Here is a 23679-nt window from a genome sequence, read left to right as displayed (position 1 = left end):
GAAATAAATAAAAACCTTAAAAAAAAAAATTAAAAAATAAATAAATAAATAAATAGTTGTTCTGGGGCGCCGGGGTGGCTCCGATGGTTAAGCATCTGGCTCTTGATTTCGACTCAGGTCATGATCTCACAGTTAGTGGGTTTGAGCCCCCACCCCCACCCTGACGAGCTCTGGGCCTGGAACCTGCTTTGGATTCTGTGTCTCCTTCTCTCTCTCTGCCCCCCCTCTGGGCATGTTCTCTCTCTGTCTCTTTGTCTCTCTGTCTCTCTCTCAAAATTAAACATTAAAAAAATAATAATAAAGCAGCACACGTGGGTGAGCGTGCCCCTGAGTTGAGCCCCGGGGTCGAGCCCCGAGCCCCGAGCCCCGGGGGAAGGCGGGGGAACAACAGACACCAGGTGGTGCCCTGAGGGGACAAAGAGGGAAGTGAAGGAGGAGTTACTCATTTTCTCCCTTTGTATTCTTTTGTTTCCCTGGATGCAGTAAACTTTGCATCACTCTCATCGGTTTGGAAACACAATTTAATTTTTAAAACGGTATTCTTCCTTGACTTTCTGGACTTCTGTTTCTTTCAACAACACTGGCTCCTCTGGCTGGACATGGACACAAGCCGACCCAACTTACCCAAGAGGCACAGCGAGTCGAGGGCCCCTGATATTGAAAAAGGTGCATCTAATCCAACCCAGATTATATTTGTCTTTATAGCAATGGAATCACAAACTGTAATTAAAAAAAAAATTTTAAGGGGCCCACAAAGTCACAGTGGCCCTGTAACGTGACACGCGCAGGGGGCTGGTGACCGCTGAACCCGGGGTGGCCTGAGGTTCCTGCTGCCGCGCGGCGAGCGGCTCCCTCTTTCCTCTTCTTCCTCTCAGCTTTCTGGCATTTCCTTCCTTCCATTGTTCCTAGGGGTCAATCCCGTGGGGAAAATCCCGGAGCTTGGTCTCAGATGAGTCCAAAGGAAAAAAGAATTTCCCATTTGTCTGTTGGGCATGAGGGCTCTGGGGCTCGGATGCCCCGGTGTACAGCTGGGTGACTGACGTCTGAGCTCAGTTTCCCCATCTGTAAAATGATGAGGAGGAGAGCTCCCGCCCCAGAGCTCTGGAGGGCCTATAAAAGAGGTGGTCCCGGCAAAGTGCCCAGAACAGCACTCCGAGTGCCCAGTACACATTCCCTGAACAAATGAACCCTGGTCAAGATGGGGCAGGGGTCTCGGACTCCCCTTCAAGATGGGCCCGGGGGAGCAGGGAGGAGAAGAAAGAGCAATCCCCTTACTCCACAGGCTGTCATCCGTATACTTTCTGGACCCCAGGCACCCAGCCCCTACAGAGCCTTCTATGGGCCAGACAAGGCTGCGAGGACCCGCAAGGACCTGGGGAATCTGGGGGCCCCAAGCTAGGCCCCCCTGTCCAGCCACACACGGTCTCTCACACATGCTTGGGGAGGGGCACACCGGACGTACCGACACGCATACACCCAGGAACGGTCAAAGCCTAGACACAGGTGAACACGCACACAGGTTAAGGCAGTGGCATAGGTGTGCTGCAGAGAGGGACTCACAGCAGACAGATCCAGAGGCAAAGCCTGGACTCAGGTGGGCACTCGGATGCCACCTGCAGAGGCGCTCTGGCCTTACTGATAAAGGCAGACACGTACAGGTGGACAGGACAGTGACCCCCGCCCCCATCTGAGACAGGCCAGGACTCAACACAGGAGGGCACCCAGAGAGACCACAGCAGGTAGGTGCACACGAGAACATGCACACACACCGTGCACACGCACACACACAGGCACGCATACACGCACGCACCACGCAAACGGGGCACACACACCGTGCTCACACGCAGGCACACATGCACACAAACGCACACTGCGCGCACATGCATACACGCAGGGACACCGTGCACCCACAGCATGCACTCACACCGTGCGTGCACACGCAGGCACACCGTGCCACATGCACATCGCACGCAGATGTGCACATGCACACACCAGCACACACGTGCGGGCGCAGAGGCACAACGTACACACGCATACCGCACGCACAGATATGCACACACGAGTACACACACACACCGCGCGCGCACAGGCACACCGTGCAATGCACACACAAGTACACACACCATACGCGCTCGCTCGCGCGCGCACGCACACGCACCGAGAGGCGAAGCCACAGGAGGCCGCCCAGACTCATACCGACTTGCACACGGGCCAGCGGACACGCACTACAGCCACACAGACGCACCCCCTTTCCGGTCGGACACCCCCTCCCCACAGCCCTCAGACCCCTCCCGGCGCCAGCACACCCTCCCGAGGCCGCACGCCCCCTGCCCTCTCCCCACTCCGCCCGCAGTCCGCACGCCCCTCACCTGGACCCGCAGTCCCTTCCCCCGGAAGAGGGTCGGTCCCCGCTGGGGGAGCGCGGTGGGGGCCCGCCCCGCCCCCTCTCCTCCCGCCCCGCCCCGCGCGCCACCGGACTCACTCGCACAGCTCCGCCAGGACAATGACCCGCGGCGGCCGGGGCCTCCCGGCCGCACTGAGCCTGCGCAGAAGGGCGGACTACACTACCCAGAGGCCCGCGCGCCGCCGCCTCCGTCGGGCCTTGCGCTGCAGCCGAGCGGAGCCGAGCCCACCCGAGACCCGCTAGCGCCCCCGCACCTCCCGGAGGTCGCAGCAGCAGCGCGGCCAAACCGGCGGGGGCGGGGGCGGGGGCGGGGGCGGGGGCGCGAAGGGGAGACGGCGGGGGAGAGGGGTTCGGGAGCGGAACGGAAAAGAGAGGGGAGGACCTGGAGGAGGGCGAGGAAGGAGGGGAGACGCAGGGCAGGACTGGAGGGACAGGGCAGAGGGAGGAGGGCGGGGAGGAGGCGGAGGGGGGAGGGAAAAGAGGGAGGCCTGGGAAGAGGGAGGGGGAGGAGTAAGGAGAATCTGAGACGGTGGGGAGAGAAGGAAGAAGAGCGGGAGGAGGTGAGGAAAGGGGAGATCTATGAGGAGCAGAAAGGAGGGGCGCCCGGGTGGCTTAGTCTGTTAAGCGTCCGACTTTCGCTCAGGTCATGATCTCGCGGTTCGTGGGTTCGTGCCCCGCGTCGGGCTCTGTGCTGACTGCCAGCTCTGAGCCTGGAGCCTGTTTCAGTCTGTGTCTCCTTCCCTCTCTGACCCTCCCCTGCTCACGCTGTCTCTCTCTCTCTCTCCTAGAAATAAATAAAACATTAAAAAAAAAAATTAAACACCATACAGAAAGATCCAGTGCACCCTTTATTTGATTCCCCCCAACGATGACATTTTGCAACATCAGAACAAGGAAAGTGACGTGGATGTTGTCCACATACAGAAAATGCCCACCACCACTGGATTGCTTCGTGTTGCACTTTCATAACCACATCCGTTTTCCTCCAGACCGCTTCCTTCCTTAACCCCATCATCTCCTTCTCTGGAGTTTTATCCAAGTTATTATATGTGTCAACAGTTTGTTACTTTATTGCTAAATTCTATTCCACAGTATTGACATCCCATAATTTGGGTATCACATCTGGGATGTTTCCAGTTTGAGACTATTTCAGGTTTGTTTTTTTTTTTTCTTTTCATTGCAGTAAAAACACCGTGTCCAAAAACACAATTTTGGACATTAACCCCTTATCAGATATTTAGTTTGCGAATACTATCCCATTCCATAGGTTGTCCTTTCATGTCGTTTCCTCATGACAGGTTTGTGTGAACATAAATCTTCACTTCTCCTCGATAAATGCCCAGGAGTCCAGTTTCTAGGTGGAATGGTATTTGCATCTTAAGTTCTTTCTTGTTTAAACAAATTGCTACACTGTTTTCCAGAGCAGCTGCAACATTTTACATCACTACCAACAATTTACAAGGTACCCAGTTTCTCCAAATCCCTGCCAATATTTAATGTGGCCATAGTTTTTAAATTTTAGCCATTTTGGTATGGATGGATATTGCACTGAGCTATTTTTTTTTTTTGTTCTTGCTTTTACTAAGAGACTTTAGTTCCTAGAACAGTTTTATTAGGTTTACAGAAAAACTGAGCAGACAGTATTCTTCTACCCACCTACCTGCACATAATTTCCCCAATTATTAAACACCTGCATTTGTGTGGCATATGTGTTAGAATTAATAAACCTATGCTGATACTTTACTAATTAAACTCCGTCATTTACATTAAGGTTACTCTGCGCGGAACACTTGGGGTGGTTCTGGACAATGCGTAATACACATTCGCCATTATAGTCCCATACAGAATAGCTTCACTGCGTCCAAAATACTCCACCTGTTCATCCTCCTCCATCTTCAATGAGCCCCTGACAACTACTGATACTTCTTCTGTCTCCACAGTTGTGTCAAGAATGTTCCGTTAAGGTACATGAACTTGGGAGTTTCAGGCTCCTTGGATACAAGGAGCAAAACAATTCGTGTGAAGGCCACACGTGGAGCAGGCAGTTTTTCCTGCTGTGATCTAGAAATGTTGATCTCCCAAACTTATCACATGGCTCCAGCGTCACCTCCAGACCCACTTCCTGTAAAGGTCAAGGTCAGTCCATCTGGGGTAAATTACCTGCAACATTTCTCAGTTGTTGCCCCAACTTCTCTTTAGTAGCCCTGGTGTCTCCTCCTCTTCTTAGAAGGGTCCCAGGCCTATCAGAGTAAGGCCCCACCCTGTCTTATCATTTAATCCTGATTTCCTCCTAAAAAGTCCTATCTCCAAATACAGTCCCACTGGGGCTTAGAGTTTCAACCTATGTATTCAGGGGGACACAATTCATTCCGTAACAACCACTCCATGACAAAATATGGAATCTAACCAGCATCCCACTTTAGCAAACCGTAAAAAGAGTCTCTCAGTTTGATTGAGCGATCTTAACCCTAGGACTTCAAATAGTCGAAGACCACTTTCAACAATATCATACAAAGACCCTTAGTTGAAATTTCTTGCCTTGATGCTAGAAGTTCAAGATCTGAATTTTACATTACCCAAAGCCATGAGATACCAGCATCACATACACTCTTTGGACTTAGCATTGCTCTTCTTTAAAATGCCATTATCCAGGACCCCAGCCCCTATTCATCTCAGGTGACTATAAATAATTCACTTGGGTGCTTACTCAGTGCACACCATGAGCTCGCACTTTCTTAGGTTAGAAAAGAAACGGAAGTCTTACTTGCCCCATCTCACCCAAAACCAATCCCTGGCACCTCAAACCTTCCAAAGATTCTACAGCCTATTTAGTACCCGATCTTCACACCAAACTCTGTATTGGCTGTTTTTTAACTGCAAGTAAATGAGCAATAGAAGTCAAAAATGAAGAACAGCGGGGCGTTTGGGGAATTACAGCCTTTGGAAGCACCATGACTAAAGCGATCCTATGACCCAGCCAGGACGACGCCAGCGTCACCCCTTCAGGGCACTGCCACTTAAGGACACAGACCCAACTGCCCTTCAAACTCCTGAGAGACACTGATCAGTCAGGACCACTGAAGCCATTACGGAATGGTACGGTCAGCTGCTCGCAGGAAAAGAAGACATGGTGCAGTGAGGAGCAGGAAGGAAAACTGGGCGCAGTAAAACAGAAAGATAGGTATTTTTATATTTCATTTTTGATATTACAGTTATGACTTTATACTAGAATACAGGTCTGAAATTCTTTTTCATTAGGTATAACTAATCTTCCTATGATCATATACATTTACATTCCTTTTTTTCAACAGCTGCATAAAATTCTACTGGATGAATACACTATAATTAACTTATCCATTGACCCAAGACCCTCATAGTTTCTAATAGAGTTCACCATTAAAAATTTGTTTTGCCATTATACAGTTACCTGCCTTTGTACACTTGGGTTTCTGAGGAATCATGGTTCAAATGGTACATGCGTACGCCAATTTATATAACTGACAATGGAATTGTCTTGTTTTGACACATTCACTAGACATAATCACTCTTCTAGGACTTAACATCAACCTACTGGGGAAAGAAGTATATACAACATCACTTTATTTTGCATTTCCTTGATTAGTAGGGATACTGGCTCATATCCATTAGCTGTTTTCTCATCTTCTTTGAACTCGCCATTACCTTTGCCCATTTTTCTACTGAATTGCAGACGTTACTATTATTGATTTGTAAGAATGCTTTGAATATCAGGATTATCCTTTGTTATGTGTGTTTGCAAACATTTTCTTTCAATCTTAAATCTGTCTGTTAACTGTTATCTGTCTGATCTTTTCCATACATACATGTTAATGTCACTCCTGAGTTCTGTATACTACCTCAGGTCTGCCTCACAGTTACAGAAATACTGTTTCTCTTGTACTTTAATATTGTACATTTAGACCTTTGACCCTTCAGAGCTTCATTAGTGTACAAGGTGTAGACCTTTGTCTTTCCGGGGAGTGAAGTGTCCCAACACCATCTGATCAACCCATCTCACCCCCAGTGCAATGAAAATTCCTTTTTATCATACATAAGGTGAGTCTAACAAGACCACCCACCCCCTAGCCTCTATACCAAAGTAAGGGAGCCCCAAAGCCCCATTTTCTAGCACTCGTGTCCTCTGGATAAGGGCTCCCCTCAGATGGCTTTCTATGCTGCCACAGACAGCAGTCGAGAGGGAACCCGAAAGCACTAGGTGCTCCAAGAGAAGCCCTCTGGAGGTGGGAGTATCTGTTTTTAGGCAAAGAAATGTAATGGTTGCTGACACCCAACATACGAAGTCACTGAATTTACACTTTAAATGGGTGAATCGTACGTTATGTGAATTACAGCTCAATAAGGCTGTTACCAGAATAAAGCCAAACCAAAACAAAAGCTCTCCCCCCGCCCGGACTCACCATTGATAGAGAGTAAACAGAACTTTCACTACCCTTGTTAAACCGTCCGTTCTCTCTTCCTGCAGCACTGAGAGTGTAATTATCTACTTTGGGACTAAAATGACTATTCTCAGTATGTCTGTTGTGTCGGACGGATCTCCCTTGTCCCCTGCTTCTAACGCCCGTATGTTTTGGGAATAGGCATTCCTTCCCATCCCTCCCCAGCTCCCTCTTTCCATGATTTCTCTCTCTTCGTAGTACATATTACATACTTATAGAATATACAGTGTAACCTTGGTTTGCGAGCATAATCCATTCCAGAAACATGCTTGTAATCCAAAGCACTTGTACATCAAAGCGATTTTCCCACAATAAAAGAAACTCAGATGAGTCGTTCCACAACCCAAAAATATTTATATAAAAATGAATACAATACTGTAGTATTAAGTAAAATAGAAAATATAAAGAAAAAGAAAAAAATTAACCTCCAGTTACCCTTGAAAACCCTTGGGGCTGGTGGGAGGAAAACGAGACAGGAAGGTTATTGTGCAGGACTTTCACTGTCACTGACAGATGTTGCCTATGGTACAGGATTAATATACTCTTGTCATACACTGTATTTAATGTAACTGGCAATAAGGCAGGAGATGAAAGGGTCTAGATTTGCAGGAAGCCTAACCTAGAATGAAGCAAAGCATTGCTAAGCTCACATCTGTATGGAGAAGCAAAGGACTGTCTATAGGTGCTTTGAAGTGACAAAAATACACTAGTGCCAGTGGTGGGCCCCTTCCAATATTGTGAAAAATCACTGATTTCTGCCAAACACCTCAGCCTGAAAGTGAGCATCTGAGTATGGGAGACAATCACCCACAACCCCTCAGCGAGCGAGCGAGAGAGGGAAAAACCGCTGGCTCCGTTGCGATCATGTCATTTGGCATCACGCACTACTCGTACTGTAAGATATCGCTCGTTCAAGTTAAAATTTATTAGAAATATCTGTTCGTCTTACGGGAACACTCACAGAACAAGTTACTCGCAATCCAAAATTTAACTGCAACTTTGTCTTCTCCCACTAGATCTGGAAGGCCAAAAACTTTTTTGCATTCTGCAGTGTCCCCAGCACCTAAAACGGGGCTTGGCACGCTGGCAAATGCTCATTTAATGTTAACTGAATGAGTACATTCCTTAGCACACCACAATCCTATAAATGGTCAGAATCAGCTTGTCAACTTCAAAATATATTGGGATTTTTACTGGAATATCAGTTAATGGGTATGTTTAATGTGGGGAGAAATATCTTTGCCAGACTCGTTCTATGCAGACATGTCTAGCTTCCATTTATTCTACCTTTTAAAATTTAAAAAGTTTTAATATCTACATTCATAAGCTTATTGTAGCATGTTTTTGTTTTGAGATCAGTCTTAGTCTCAGAATAAGATGGGCAGCTTTAGCGTATTTATTTTATGCTCTAGAAGAATTTAAATATCACAAGAACTGTCTGTGGTACTTTTCTACAGGTCAAAGTGTTATACTACCGGGGCGCCTGGGTGGCTCAGTCCGTGGAGTCCAACTTCACCTCAGGTCATGATCTCGAGGTTTGTGGATCTGAGCCCCACATCAGACTCTGACTGCTCAAAGCCTGAAGCCTGTGATGGATTCTGTGTCTCCTCTCTCTGCACCTTCCCTGTGTCTGTCTCTCTAAAAATAAACATTAAAAAAAAATGAAAAATGAAAACAACCCCAAAGTGTTAAACTACTTTTTCCACTGTATTCCATGGCTATTAATCTATTTGAGTTTTCTAGCCTGCTCACTTTAGCTTCTTTTCAGTATCTGCCTAGTCCTACCTTCTACCAAATGCTCTTGTTCTGATTGGCCTACTCTCACTTCTAGGCGCCAGGCCAGGTGCGCGTTCCTCATCAGCAATGCTCCGAGTCCTTGTATTTATTCAGAGAGTGGCGAGCTGCCATGTTACCTCATCCATCACAGAGCCTTCCAATTCTGAATGTGTTCATTTTCCTACCTGCTGGGAGCATGAAGAGTGCTACGTCTGCTCTAAAGCCCATAGATTTCTTAGTCTTTGCCTACTGGATTTTACTTAGAGCTGAAGATAACAGCAAGGGATCCTTTACCTTAATGGCACTAATTATATGTCAAGGATTGTGTGCTAAGCCCCTAAATGGTATCTAACGTATTCTTAAAAACAAATGCCATAAGTGGGAAAATAACATGAATACTGATTTTTATTTTTAAAAGATGAAGCTGGCTACAGTGTTAAAAATGCATTTGAGGGGAGCTAGAGGGAAAATGGTTGTAACCCTTGTAAAAATCAAAATGAGATGGTTACAGCTTGGACTACAATAATGGGACATACTGGAAAATGGCGGACGGATTCTAGAGGCGTTCAGAAGATCAGATCTAGAGGACTTGGTGGTATGGGGGTGAGGGGGAGTGGGCAGCTGAGGATGATTCTCCAGCATGAACTCGCTGATGATGAGCCAGATGCACACTCTGCCTGAAGGCTTTCCCACAGTTCCTACACTCATAGGGCCTCCCCCCAGTATGAATTCTCTTATGGAGCTTCAGATGGGCAATCTGGCTGAAGGCTTTGCTACATTCTTTACACTCATAAGGCTTTTCTCCTGTATGAATCCTCTGATGTCGAGTAAGGGATTTACGGTGGCTAAAGGCTTTCCCACAAACGTTACATCCATAAGGCTTCTCGCCTGTATGACACCTCTGGTGACAAATCAGGGATGCCTTCTGTCTGAATGCCTTTCCACATTCAAGACATTCATATGGTCTTTTGCCAGTGTGGAGTCTCTGATGTTGAACAAAGTGTGCGATTTGACTGAAAGCCTTACCACATTCCTTACATTCATAAGGTTTCTTTCTAGTGTGTATTTTCTGATGTTGCGCAAGGTGCGCATTCTGGCTGCAAGTTTTGCTGCACTCCTTACATTCTTAAGGTTTCTCTCCAGTATGAATTCTCTGATGATGAGCGAGGGGTGTGCTCCGCCGAAAAGCCTTCCCACATTCCTTACACTTGTAGGGTTTTTCTCCAGTATGAACTCTCTGATGCACAGTAAGCGAACCCCGATGGGTAAAGGCTTTCTCACAGATACTGCACTCATAAGGTTTTTCTCCTGTATGAATTCTCTGATGGACAGTCAGGGAAGAGCCACGGCTAAAAGCCTTCCCACACACATTACATCTGTAAGGTCTCTCTCCAGTATGAATTCTCTTATGCTGAATAAGTCCTGTGTGATCAGTGAAAGCCTTCCCACAATAAATACAATCAAATGGTTTCTCTCCAGTGTGATAATACCTCCGATGACGTATCAGACAAACATTCTGCCTGAAAGCTTTCCCACAGTCAATACATTCGTACGGTCTTTTTCCAGTGTGAATCCTTCGATGATGAGCTAGGGATGAACAATCACTAAAGGTCTTCCCACATTCAACACATTCATAGGGTCTCTCTCCAGTATGAACTCTCCGGTGTCGAAAGAGATGTGCAAGCCGGCTGAAGGCTTTATTGCACTGCTTACACTGGTAAGGCTTCTCTCCAGTATGAACTCTCCGGTGTTGAATAAGACAAGCATTCTGGCTGAAGGCTTTCCCACATTCCGTACATTCAAAGGGTTTTTCTCCCGTGTGTATCCTCTGGTGTTTAGCAAGCTGGGCACTCTGGCTGAAGGCTTTCCCACAGTCAATACATTCATAGGGTTTCTCTCCGGTGTGAATTCTCTGATGAAGGGTAAGGGCTGAGATTTTGCTGAAAGTTTTCTCACAGTCATTACATTTCAAAAGTTTCTTTTCTCCATAGGCTTGCTTATGTTTTCTGACAAATGAATGGGTTTTTAAACTTTTCTTATCTGTGTCAAAATTATGTATTCTCTCTTCTATGGGAAATACCTGCTCTAGACAAGATAATCTATTCAGATGGAAAAGTGTTCCAGATTCGTTAATGTCGACTCTTTCCTCAATAAGGGTACCGATATGAGTGACTGTCTCTTGACTAACATGTGTCTTCTGACTTACCAGCTCCTTCTTAAACAGGTTTTCACAGTTCAAGTTTTCCCCTGCTGTGGAACAGGTAAGGTCACAGCTTGGAAGTCTTTCCACTATCACTGCCTGAGATAACTTCTCTTCATAAATATCTTGGTTTGGAGATAATTCCTTGGTCATCTCAACATACTCCAAATCTGAAAGATATTGAGAAAGCAAATGTCTCCTTTACTTAATGCTAGAAGAATTGCAACTTTGAAAGTGAAACCATGTGAATCAGTTACTGAAGACCACAGAGGTCTTTGACAATCTTCTATAAAGTCAGGCAATGCAGCCATCCTTGCATTTCGGGAATATACCCTCCCTTGCTCTGGTGTATTATTTCAATATGACAGATTTTGCACCAATATTCATTAACTGAGATGTGTATGATCCTTTTTTGATGCTATTTTGGTAAGATTTTGGCATTAATGTTATGTTGTCTTCATAAACAAAATTTTCTAAATTTCTCTTTTTATTCTGTCACGTTGCCTTTTAAACAATGTTGATATTTTTTTCTTACAGGTTTTACAGAATTTATTTGTGAATTCTTGGAGGAGGCAGTTCTGAGATAACTGTCTAAATTTCTTCAATGGTAACCAGTGTACTTAGATTTTCTATCTCCTCCGGTAGTTATTACTTATTTTTTATATATTTGCTTATTCACTTATTTATTTGAGAGAGCAAGCAAGTGAGAGAGAGAGAGAGAGGGAAAAGGAGGGGGGAGGGAGAGAGCGAATCCTAAGCAGTCTACACGTTCAGCACAGAGCCCAACGCGGGGCTGGGCCCCACGACCTTGGGTTCATGACCTGAGCTGTAATCAAGAGTCAGACGTTCAACCAACTGAGCCACCCAGTGCCCCAGTTTTAGTAATTTATATTCTCCTAAAATATTACCCATTTCATCTAGGATTTCAAATTATTTACAAAGAGTTGAGGAAAACAGATTCATAGGATTCTTTTAAGTACTTACGCATCATTGGTTACTATTATATCTTTTCTTGTTTTGTTTATATATTTGACAGTTTATATATTTTATCAGCTTTTTTTTTTTAGTCGGCTCCACGCCCAGTGCAGAGCTCAATGTGGGGCTTGAGCCCATAACCCTGATATCAAGACCCAGGCAGAGATCAAGAGTTGGATGCTTGACTGACTGAGCCACCCAGGTGTCCCTAATTTATTGGTTTTCTAAAGAAGCACCTATTTGATTTATTTTCATTAAACTTTACTACTTTCTAGTTCCTTTATTCCTACTTTTATCTCTAGCAGTATAAATCACTATAGCTAACTTATTTTAGTCTTCCTTAGACTCACTTTGTTCTTTTTCTACTATCTTGAATTGGATACTTACTGATTTCTTATTACTTTATTTCTTATTTATTAACATACATCACTAGGACCATAAGTGACCCACCAACAATCCTCTTCTTGAAACTACAAGAGCTCAAAGCAGGAAGAGGCTACACTACAAGATACAGAATGAAATGCAACCATCTCGCTCAAGGCTGATTCCCCTGAGATATATAATCTATAAACTCATATCTACCCTCCATGCCAGAAAAGCAGCTTTCAAGCAAGGCAATGAAAAATAAAATATAAAATCTGGACCAAGAATCCCACTGACCATAACAGAAGTGGGGAGGTGATGGACGAAGAGAAAGGCGGCAATAGCAGTTAGTTAATTTATTCATCTCTTGTAGGAGTATCAAACAATGAGGCTTAGAATCTCAAATGGATGAATCTTAAAATAAAGATTTAAGGGGCACCTGGGTGGCTCAGTCAGTTTAAGTGTCTGACTCTTGATTTCAGCTCAGGTCATGATCTCAGTTTGTGGGATCGAGCCCCACATCAGGCTCTGCACTGACAGCATGGAGCCTGCTTACGATTCTCTCTGTCCCTCCCTCTCTGCTCCTCCCCATTCACATGCATGCACGCTCTCTCTTTCAAAAAATAAGCAAATAAATGTTAAAATACAGATTTAAAAATACATAAAGACATAAAACTAACACTTGTAGGACTAAAAACCTTTCTAATTCAATGGGCTGGAGAGTATGAAGGGGGGGAAAACATATACACAAACAACAAAGGAAAAATAAGTAACAGAACAGAAAACCCCAAAGACAAAATAATTAAAAGCGGAGGGAAGAACATAACAATAATTGTTAATCTGAGAAGCTCGTATTTTGAAAAAAGGAAATATTTAAACCAGTTCAAAAAACTAAAACCATATTTGTCTAAAGAATTCAGGAATGCTGAGCACTGGGGATGGCTGTGACACACTATGGTACTTGAGAACTAGGTAAACATCATGCAACAGAACAGAGTTAACAAACAGACTGTAGTTTATTTGCAAGAAATCAGTACAGATGAAAGTGTAGCAGATGAGAGAAGATCCATTTGAAATATGGTGTCAGGACTGAAAGTTTCAACTCGAGAGGGATTTTGAGAGGTGTTGCCAACGAGTACCAGAGAAGAAACATCTTGCGAGAGTTTCCCCAGCTCTCGCTGCCTGCACTTACCTGGGCAGAGGGCCCGTGTCACTTCTCCCGTCTCCGCCCTGGGACCTTCCCCTTGCTCCAATAAGGAGATCACATCTGGTTTAGAAATGCAAAGACCTGCATATAAGAAAAAAGATAGGAAAAGTTGCTGTTTTGTGGACAGTGCAGAGCTGTGACAAAACCAAGAGGTACTGAGAGAAAAGGGACACGGTAGGAAAATGCTGATAAAGGCATGAAAGACTGAGGTGGAGAGACTCCAGTGGGGGAGGCGGAACGAGGAAGACACTCTCACCCACTGAAACCAGGTTCCTGTAGTTCTCCAACATCACATTCTTATACAAAGTCCTTTGAGCAAGATTCAGCCCTTCCCATTCATCTTGGGAGAAATCTATGGCCACATCCGTGAAAGTCACTGAATCCTGAAATGACACAAATATTACCTTGCTCAGTGTTCATGCCATTACTTAGCCAGCTCTAGGCATAAAGGGTTACCCCTGGATGGTTAAATCATCCAGATTGTATGGTCGGCTACTGGATAAGTTTTTCTGCCTACTTATATAGTATGTATTAGGAAAGCGGAAAAAATAGGAGAGACATTCTCTGTTCTTTGAGCATTTACAATTTTATGGTGGGGAGAAGACATTCTATATGAAAATATGTTGACTGCATTTAAGACAGAACGTCAAATACTAAATTGTAGTTGACCCTTGAACAACACAGGTCTAGTTACGTGTGAACTCACATATGAATTTTTTTCAATAAACAAGTACAGTATTGTAAGTATATTTTCTCTTCCATGTCTTTCTTAATTTCTTTCCTCTAACACCCTTTATTGTAAGAATATAACATATAATACATATACAAAGTATGTGTTAATCAACTGGTTATATTATCAGTAAGGCTTCTGGTTAACAGTAGGCTATTAGTAGTTCTGTTTGGGGGGAGTAAAAAGTTACATGTGAATTTTCAACTGTAGGGGGATCAGAGCCCCCAATCCCATTTTGTCCAAAGGTCAACTGTATTTTTTCACGGTAGGAGGGAGCTAGATCACTCTTCTACGTGGAGAAATTAAAGAGTTCTGACGCTGGTGAAGGAAGGTTTCAAGGAAGGATGTTGATCTGATGAATGATTTCAAACTCCATAATATATTCTAAGAAATCCTAGTGCTCTGAGATGTTAAGAGGGTGTCTAAAACAAAAGAATAAAAATGCCTAACAAGATTTTTTTCCTTTTGACATAAAAATATATTTGCCTTAGGGGAACACATTTGGAAAGTTGGTTTTTGATAATCTGCAGAGGTACCAAGAGAGATCACATGAGCTGAGCACAACCTACTTTGTTACGTGGGCTGAATTTCCTAACCAACCAGCAAGAGACACCGGTCATCCATTCTGTGGTTGCTGGCAGATTTTCCATTTCTTACTCTGTGATTTCACTTGTATCAACATCTACAAATGAGTTCTGAATAACTACCAGTTGTGAATAAAACCAGAGAAAAAGGTCAGATTATTCCAAAGAATTCAGACTCTGGCACGGACTAGCGAGGGGATCTTGGCCAAGTTAATTAACTGCATATGCCTCAGTTTCTCCACCTGAGAAATGGGAATAATTTGAGTACCTATCTCACAGCTGCACTGTGAGAATTAAATGAAGTAACAGTCACAGTACCTGGCTAAGTGCTCAAGAATTGTTACCTCTGATAATGATAAAGGAGGAACAGAAGAGGAGGAGGCAGCCCAGAACAGGTGAAAACATTTGGTTTAATACATCAACAAAAGTTTTCCTTTTATTTTATCTAATTGCAATATATTATAGTAGTTAAGAACTTGTTCTCTGAAGCCAGACCGCCTATGTTCAAATCCTGTTCTGTTCAGTAAACTGAAAATGTTAGTTTTGTTTTTAACCTTTGAAGATTTTTTAAAAATGTTTTGTTTATTTCTGAGAGAGAGAAACAGTGTGAGCAGGGGAGGGTCAGAGAGAGACGGAGACACAGAATCTGAAGCAGGCTCCAGGCTCTGAGCTGTTAGCACAGAGCCCAACGCAGGGCTCAAACTCACAAATCGTGAGATCATGACCTAAGCCAAAGTCATACGCTTAACTGACTGAGCCACCCAGGCGCCCCAAACCTTTGAAGATATTTTAAATAACTCAGGGCAGTCTATTGTATTTACACATACATATTTACCATTTCTGTTGACTTTATTCATTCCTGATGTCCCAGCCCCCTTCTGGTATAATTTCTATCTGAACAACTTCCTGTTGCAGCTCTCTGAGAAATCCATCAGTGAATTTCTTTAGTTTTTCTCCATATGAGACGCTCTTCGCCTTTGACACTGAAGACTTTTTTTGCTGGACATATAATGCTGAGTTAACAGTTCTTTCCTTTGAGCTCTGTTTAAAAGTTGCTCTACTGGGGCGCCTGGGTGGCTTAGTCGGTTAAGCGTCCTACTTTTGCTTAGGTCATGACCTCGCGGTTCGTGGGTTCGAGCCCTGCGTCGGGCTCTGTGCTGACTGCCAGCTCAGAGCCTGGAGCCAATTTCAGAGTCTGTGACTCCCTCTCTCTCTGACCCTCCCCTGCTCACGCTCTCCCTCCCCCTCTCCTAGAAATAAATAAAAAATATTTAAAAAAAATAAAAGTTGCTCTACTTCCGCCTAAGTGTCCATCAACTGACAAATGGATCAAGAAGATGTGGTTTATCTATACGGTGGAATACTACATGGCAATGAGAAAGAATGAAATCTGGCCATGTGTAGCAACATGGATGGGCCTTGAGGGTGTTATGTTGAGCGAAATAAGTCAGGCAGAGAAGGACAGATACCATATGTTTGCACGTATAGGAGGATTAGGAGGAACTTAACGGAGGATCATGGGGGAGAAGGGGGGAAATGGTGGGGGAGAGGGAGAGGCAAACCATGAGAGACTCGAATGCTGAGAACAAACTGAGGACTCATGGGTGTAGGGGGGAGGGGGAAGATGGGCACGGAGGGGGGCACTTGTGGGGATGAGCACTGGGTGTTATTTGGAAAACAACTTGACAATAAACTGTAAATAAATAAATAAAATAAAACATATACTTGATTTTTAAAAAGTTGCTCTACTTCCTTCTGATTTCCATGGTTTCTTTCTTTTTTTTTTTTTTAATGTTTTTTATTTATTTCTAGGAGAGAGAGAGAGCGTGAGCAGGGGAGGGTCAGAGAGAGAGGGAGTCACAGACTGAAACAGGCTCCAGGCTCCGAGCTGGCAGTCAGCACAGAGCCCGACGCGGGGCTCGGACTCACGAACCGCGAGTTCATGACCTAAGCGAAAGTCAGATGCTTAACCGACTAAGCCACCCAGGCGCCCCTGATTTCCATGGTTTCTGACGGAACACCCACAGAACTGAGATTGCTGCTGCCCTATGTTAAGCATCATCCTTCTCTGGCTGCCTTCAAGGTGCCCCTCGTCTGTGGTTTCTAGCAGTTTGAGGACACAGCCGCCAGACAGAAGGACTCTGAGTTCTCACACTGGAGTTTGCTGAGCTTTCTGGAGCCACAGCTTTATGTCTTTCAATAAAGTTGGGAATTTTTCAGCTGTTATTTTTTCAAATATTTTTTCTATACATTCTCTTTACTGGGGCTTTGATGACACAAATGTTAAACGTTCTGGTGCTGTTCCACAGGGCCCTGAGGCTCTGTTCAAGCTTGTATCTACTGTTCAGATTAGTTTCATTGTACCTTCAAGGTCACTAACCCTTCCCACTGCCTCCCCATTGTGCCTCTAAGCCCATCCAGTGAGGTTATTCTGGTAATTATATTTTTCATTTCTTGTTGATAGCTTGTATTTCTTTGCTGAGACTTTCCATTTGCTTCAAGAGAGTTCACTTGTGGAGCATTATTGTAACAGCTGCTTTAAAATCTTTATCAGATGATTCCAACATCTAGGTCACATCAATGCCACCATCTGGTGAGGATCTTCTGCCCTGTGAACTGAAATTTTCCTAGTTTTTCATCAGCTGAGTAACTTCAGATGGTATCCTGGACATTCTGAATGCTGTGAGACTTCACGTCTTGTTTATATTATATGGAAAATGTGGATATTTTGTTCCAGTGCCATTTCCAGAGGCTGTGAAGTGATAGCCACCTCTGTCCCACACGTGTCCGGCTTGGTGGCCAGCGGTCTATCCCGCAGTTCACTTCTCGTTGACTGGGGGAGGCTCATCAGGGCCAGGCAGACGCCTGGGCAGGCTAGGGTGAGCCCAGGAGTTCAGAAACAGCTTTGTGTGGTTGATTCCCAAAGCTGCCCCTTCTCTGGGGTTCCTCCGGCGGCTCCTACTTCCCGAGGTTCCCCTTTGCAGTCCTCCGGCCAGATAACTGGGGCTTATTCATTCCACTTGACTGTGCAGCTCCCCTGACTGTACCCACCCCTGGAGCCAAGCAGGGAGAGAACAGAAGCAGGAAAACAAAGCAGTAAGACTTTGCTGCACCCTCTGGGGGACACAGCTTCTCCACTCAGAACATTTCTCCTCAGGGCTTCAGACTTCCATAGACCCCACTGCTACTGTCTCAGGACACAAGACAACAGAGAACCCCCTTTTTTTTTTTAAGATAGATTTCCACCCACTCTTTTTGAGTATTAGATCCCCTTCCTACTTCTTAAGCCTGAACTAGGTTTCTCCTGCAGTTCTTTTTATCCACGCCAAACCCCTTCTGGGTTTTGTGCTTGTTGAATCCATGCTAGGAGATATTGGGAGGGGAACAAAAAAGGTAAACACACTGCATTTCAGGTTTCTTCCCCCATCAGCCTGCTGTTTATAGACCTCAAGTGGCTGTTCCATGCCTGCTGTTCTGGTTCTGCAGCAGCTTCCGGTGGGAAAGACAGGGCCACTGTGCTCAGTCCATCTTAACCGGAACAAGGACTTTCCCAAATTCAGTGTAAATTATTGTTAGTTTTAAAATTAATATTCCAGAGGCGCCTGGGTGGCTTAGTCAGTTAAGCGTCCGACTTTCGCTCAGGTCATGATCTCGCGGTTCGTGGGTTCAAGCCCCGCGTCGGGCTCTGTGCTGACTGCCAGCTCAGAGCCTGGAGCCTGCTTCAGATTCTGTGTCTCCCTCTCTCTCCCCTGCTCACATTCTTATCTCTTTCTCTCTCAAAAATAAACATTAAAAAAAAAAAATAACGTTTACTAATCAAATTTTATAATTTCTTATACTTTGCGGATCACCCTCATTTAGCAGTCCGCTTTAATCCGAACATGAATTATAGTCCTTAATTCTATTATTGGTGATAAATATATATATTTTTTAACTTTTTTTTAAATGTTTTATTTATTTCTAGGAGAGAGAGACAGCGTGAGCAGGGAAGGGTCAGAGAGAGAGGGAGTCACAGACTGAAACAGGCTCCAGGCTCCGAGCTGGCAGTCAGCACAGAGCCCGACGCGGGGCTCGAACCCACATACCGCGAGATCATGACCTAAGCGAAAGTCCGACGCTTAACCGACTAAGCCACCCGGGCGCCCCTATATTTTTTAATTTTTAAACATCTGACTCTGAAGCAGGCTCCAGGCTCTGAGCTGTCAGCACAGAGCCTGATGCAGGGCTTGAACTCACGAACCGTGAGATCACGACCTGAGCTGAAGTCAGAAGCTTAACCAACTGAGCCACCCAGGCGCCCCTAGTGGTCATAAAAATACTCTGAAGTAAAGTTTCAGAAAGTCTAATCCGTAAGAAATGAAAAATTGGGAATTTAGTCTGAGAACATGATCAGTGATGATGGCAAAAGATGGCCACTGCAATAATCCCTATTAAATAGTAAAACAGTGGCAACGCTTTAGCTATGGAACAAGGGGCTGATTAAATAGATTATGGTAGTTATCCTAGAAAAAAAGGATATAGAACATTCCCTGGCATTTTAAGATGTTCCTGGCTCCAAGTCAAGCAGGGAGAGGAAACCTTCACAGCCTCCAGCCCAAATCACCTGTGCCTGCAGATCTCCCCTTCTTTCAAGGTGCAACTCAGGAATCACCCCTCCTCCACCTCCTCACTCCAACAGGGAGTCTGACTGTGTAGGCTTTATTCCATACCAGGACTGTCACCAATGAGGCACAAAGGAGGTAAAAATAAAGTAGATTTCGTCCTGCTAGAGTGCGGCCTGTCCCAGAGCTTCACAGGTCCAGAGGAAAGGACACATTTTTCTAATCCACCCAAAGGTATTCACATGGACCACAAGTGGCCCTTGCCCACTACTCCACAGCCAGTCTACTCCACACCTACAACACTGACCGCACTGCGTAAATAAACGTTTGCTGCCTTTTCAGGTCTCCAACAGATCGTAAACCAGGATGGGTACTTACGGACTATGCAGATCATGGTTCTCAAACTTCCTCTAAGGACTGTGTTTCTGAGTTGTCAGATGCTTATGAAAAAACTGAGCACAGGCAAGGGCTCAGAGAGGGTCATTTCTTGGAGGAAGACTAAATAGCTACAGGAAGAAGAGGAAGCTCGGCGAGGGCGCTGGGCTGAGTCTGTCTCTGAGGCCCCATCACTCATCACAGAGGGAGAAACTGGAACCAGGCCTCGGGGCGGAACACTTAAGCAGAGAATTCTCAGTAGGAAACGAAGGTTCTCAAGTCCCGGAAAGCAAGACGGTATTTTAAGAAGGAAAGCGGGAAGACCAACTCACCAGGAGCATGGCTTTAAGAAGTTCAACTCCCATCTCCTCTTCCTCTTCCTGGCTCCTCATGAGAAGCGCTTTACCCTGAAAAGGCAGAGCTGGCAGAGGAGAAAGGAGCGGTGAGAGGCTGAGCGGCTGGAGTCACTCAGCCTAGAAACGCTCCCCTCCCTTCAGCTCCCTCTGTTGCCCCACCGCCACGACCACATCCCCTCCCCACTGTCAGCTCAGTAGGAGACCAACTCTGCTCTGGGTTTTCAGGGGTCTCAAAGCCAGCCGTTCATTAACAACTGAGACGTCCCAGGCTTGCTGCCTACATTAATGCTGATTGAACCTTCACAGACTTATTTGCTCAAGCAGACACCTGTGCAACTGGCCAGTCAGGGTCGGTGCAGGCTCCACAGGACTTGGAAAAAGCCACCTTCCCCAGAGAGAAGTATTGCCTCTGTTACGACAACGGGTGCAGCTGGCTTCCAGATAACCGGGCCAAATAAATCGAGAGAGCCATGCTGCTTTGTGACAAACTATGTCTCTTCTGAGCCAAGTTCCTTCCATCAGAAAGAGGATTCAAGTCCCTGACTTAATTCTGGCTTCCTCTAAACTCCAGTTTTCTCAAGGGTCTATTAAAATGACAGTAAGAGGGGCGCCTGGGTGGCTCAGGTGGTTAAGCGTCCGACTCTTGGTTTCGGCTCAGGTCATAATCTCAGTTTATAAGTTCGAGCCCCCCCGTCGGGCTCTGTGCTAGAAGTGCACAGCCTGCTTGCGATTTCTCTTGCCCCTCTCTCTGCCCCTCCACAGCTCTCTCGCTCTCTCTAAAAAAATAAACATTTTTTAAAAATGACAGTAAGAATGAATGCTGGGAGCCTCACTGGATGACAGTCACAGTGAGGAAATGGCAGCGTTTGCACAGCTCCTGCCGTGAGAAACGAAAACTGGGATCTCCTTCTGCTACTACTGGCTCATGCTGGAAATGAGGCTGCTGGTATTGACCAGGCCTCACAATATTCCAGGTCAGACCGATATTCCCCACACAGATTGCTCGTAAGGAAAGGCATGTCCCTGCCTTTTCCAAAGAGACTTCAGATGAAAAACATTGTGGGGCACCTGGGTGGCTTAGTCGGTTAAGCGTCCGACTTTCGCTTGGGTCATGATCTCACGGTTCGTGGGTTCGAGCCCCGCGTCGGGCTCTGTGCTGACTGCCTGCTCGGAGCCTGGAGCCTGTTTCAGTTTTTGTGACTCCCTCTCTCTCTGACCCTCCCCTGCTCACGCTGTCTCTCTCTCTCTGTCTCTCCTAGAAGTGAATAAAACATTAAAAAAAAAAAAAAAAAAGAAAAACATTGTGGATGATTGTTAAAAGGCTCTTCCTAAGGGCCTTGGAGATCCAAGACTTACATAATAAGGGGGGGGGGGGGCTCGAGTCTGGCCCTGAGGCAAAGAGCCTAATTTAGAGTTAAGGGCAGATATCCACCCCCAACCCAATTGTTTCTGCTTGGAGCATTTTCTGGCCTTGTATATGCTGATTACTCCCTGAGAAGGAACCTATTGAGGAACTTCTTCTTTTGTGATTATGGGAGCACAGGTGTTTCCAGAAAGACCTGTTTGACCCCTGCTCACAAAGAAGTAACTTCACCCTTTTTATGCTAAAACTTTAGCCTGTATGCTAAAGACGCCTTCCTTCCCCATAGGATAAGCATCTAAATCCCCTACCTCAATCACCATTGATAAAGGTTATGCAGGAGTCTTCTACAAATCTATGTTCTGTGAAATTTTTACATATCAGAGAAGTTTGTTATCAGAAATCATTGTCTAAGGCAAATGCCACTTCTGTGCCATCCCTCAAGCACTTAATGATAAAATAAAGTTGCGCCCCAGTCACAGCGGAGACGCCTGCCTGGCGACCAGATAGACTCTTGGGCCTCTCTCCCCCCTCCCTCGCCGACACCGTCCATCCTTCAGGGACCCCGGCCGGAGCCGGCCTCCGGCAAATGAACTCCTACTGAGCACTTCCTACGTGGCGGGACCCACGAGTGCTTCGTAGGCATGAGCTCAGTTACCCCCGGTAAGAGTCCAGTGAGGTGCCAGCCCTCCTCCCCGGGTTACTTATGAGAAACTGGGTCAAAAGTCTGAGAAACAAAACTTCGCCTGGTGGCAGTTTTGGGGATGTCAACCCTTGCAATATTTATCCGTCTGAGAGTCACTTCACCCGTCCCCGTGGTGAAGGATACGGACCTCGCGTCGAGGGGCGACACGAGTCAGTCCCGGTCTGATCCCGGCTCCTCCACGCACCAGCGATTACTCGGCCTCCGTCTGCTTTAGTGGCCTCATCTGTGAAAGAGATGGAAGGGCATTTCCACTTGGAGTGACATTTGGTGTGACTGTCCCCTAAAGGTCCCAGAACCCAGGCAACAGTGCCTATAATTATCACCGCAGCAAAACAAAGAGCAGTCTGGCTGTGCTCAGGGCTTCCTCCCACTCTCTCTCCTCTCGAGGCGGGGAGACTGTGCGACTGAGAAGGGCGCGGCAGGAATGGGGTGGGTTCTGTGACCACACTCTGGAAAGGCGAGGTCCCTCTCCACTTCCAGAGGCGGCTCCCCCCTGAACCCCATCCCACAGTCACCTGCGGGATAGGACCTTAGACCAGGTCAGGTGACTCTGGGCAGATCAGCCTCACACCCCAGCCTCTGAATAGCTGGACTCCTGGGACCGCCAGCCTCGGGAGGGAGCGTGTGGGGTCAGGGGACCCGTCGCACACCCCACGCGAGGGACCCCACCCCAACTGTGCACTCCTGAGTCCGCCAGCCTCGGGAGGGAGCGTGTGGGGTCAGGGGACCCCTGTCTCACACCCCACCCCAGGGACCCCACCCCGACTGTGGACTCCTGAGTCCGCCAGCCTGGGAGGGAGCGTGTGGGGTCAGGGGACCCCTGTCTCACACCCCACCCCAGGGACCCCACCCCGACTGTGGCCTCCTGAGTCCGCCAGCCTGGGAGGGAGCGTGTGGGGTCAGGAGATCCCTGTCTCACATCCCGCCCGAGGGACCCCACCCCCGACTCTGGACTCTGGGACCGCCAGCTCCCGCGGCCGGAGGCGCCCTCCGCCAGCACTGTCGCCGCCGCGTCCCAGCCACCTGTCACCCCTACCTCCGACACGGGCCCCGGCCGGCCCTCCAGCCTCACAGGCCCAATCCGGCCCGCGCCGGCCTCGCGGCGGCGGCGGCAACAGCAGCTCCCCCGGGAGGCTGTCCGGCGCCAGGCCTCGCGCAGTCATTCGCTCCCGCACGGCAGCGGCTCCCGCGCGGGCTCCGACTTTCTCCACGGCGACTTTCTCCACGGCGCCCCCCGCGCCCCCCGCGCCCCCGCCCCCGCCCCGGGTCTGGGCCCCACCGGAAGTGGGCGTGTCCTCCCGCCGCAGCGGCCTCTGGGGAGGGTAGTCCAGACCCCGCCGGGCGACTGCTGGGCTCGGTTCGCCGATCCGGCTTGGAAGCCTGTTGCGGAGAAATGACACAAAGACAAGACACACAAAAGACAAAGACACAACTCCGGCCGGAGGGAGAAAACTCCGCCAGCCCCCTTGCGGTTTATTTTTATACCTCGGTAGCTGGATACATACTGAAATCTACGAAATGCATTCTTATACCAAATAAGGACAAAGAGCCAAGCACATTCCAAGGA

General features: G+C 46.7%; 2 protein-coding genes across 2 annotated transcripts in view; both read right to left on the bottom strand.

The window, feature by feature from the left end:
* The window catches only part of ZNF71 (zinc finger protein 71), a 23927-nt gene extending 21398 nt beyond the window's left edge, over positions 1-2529 (bottom strand). Inside the window, exon 1 of the mRNA XM_039244152.1 lies at positions 2483-2529. The gene's annotated coding sequence lies outside the window, so the exon portion shown is untranslated. The remainder of the gene's footprint in view (positions 1-2482) is intronic.
* Positions 2530-9059: 6530 nt separating this feature from the next.
* On the bottom strand, positions 9060-23300 carry ZNF470 (zinc finger protein 470). Its single transcript, XM_039244151.1, is given in 6 exon segments — positions 9060-11025; positions 13386-13481; positions 13657-13783; positions 20023-20111; positions 22240-22335; positions 23149-23300. Coding segments are annotated over 6 exon segments (2325 nt in total). The 5' UTR covers positions 23276-23300; the 3' UTR covers positions 9060-9235.
* Between the last annotated feature and the right edge of the window lie 379 nt (positions 23301-23679).

Source organism: Hyaena hyaena, unplaced genomic scaffold (assembly GCF_003009895.1).
Source record: "Hyaena hyaena isolate Hyena2069 unplaced genomic scaffold, ASM300989v1 scaffold_235, whole genome shotgun sequence".
In the NCBI taxonomy this organism is placed as follows: Eukaryota; Metazoa; Chordata; class Mammalia; order Carnivora; family Hyaenidae; genus Hyaena; species Hyaena hyaena.
The sequence above is the reverse complement of the archived record's forward strand: the minus strand, read 5'-3'. Positions and strand labels throughout refer to the sequence as shown.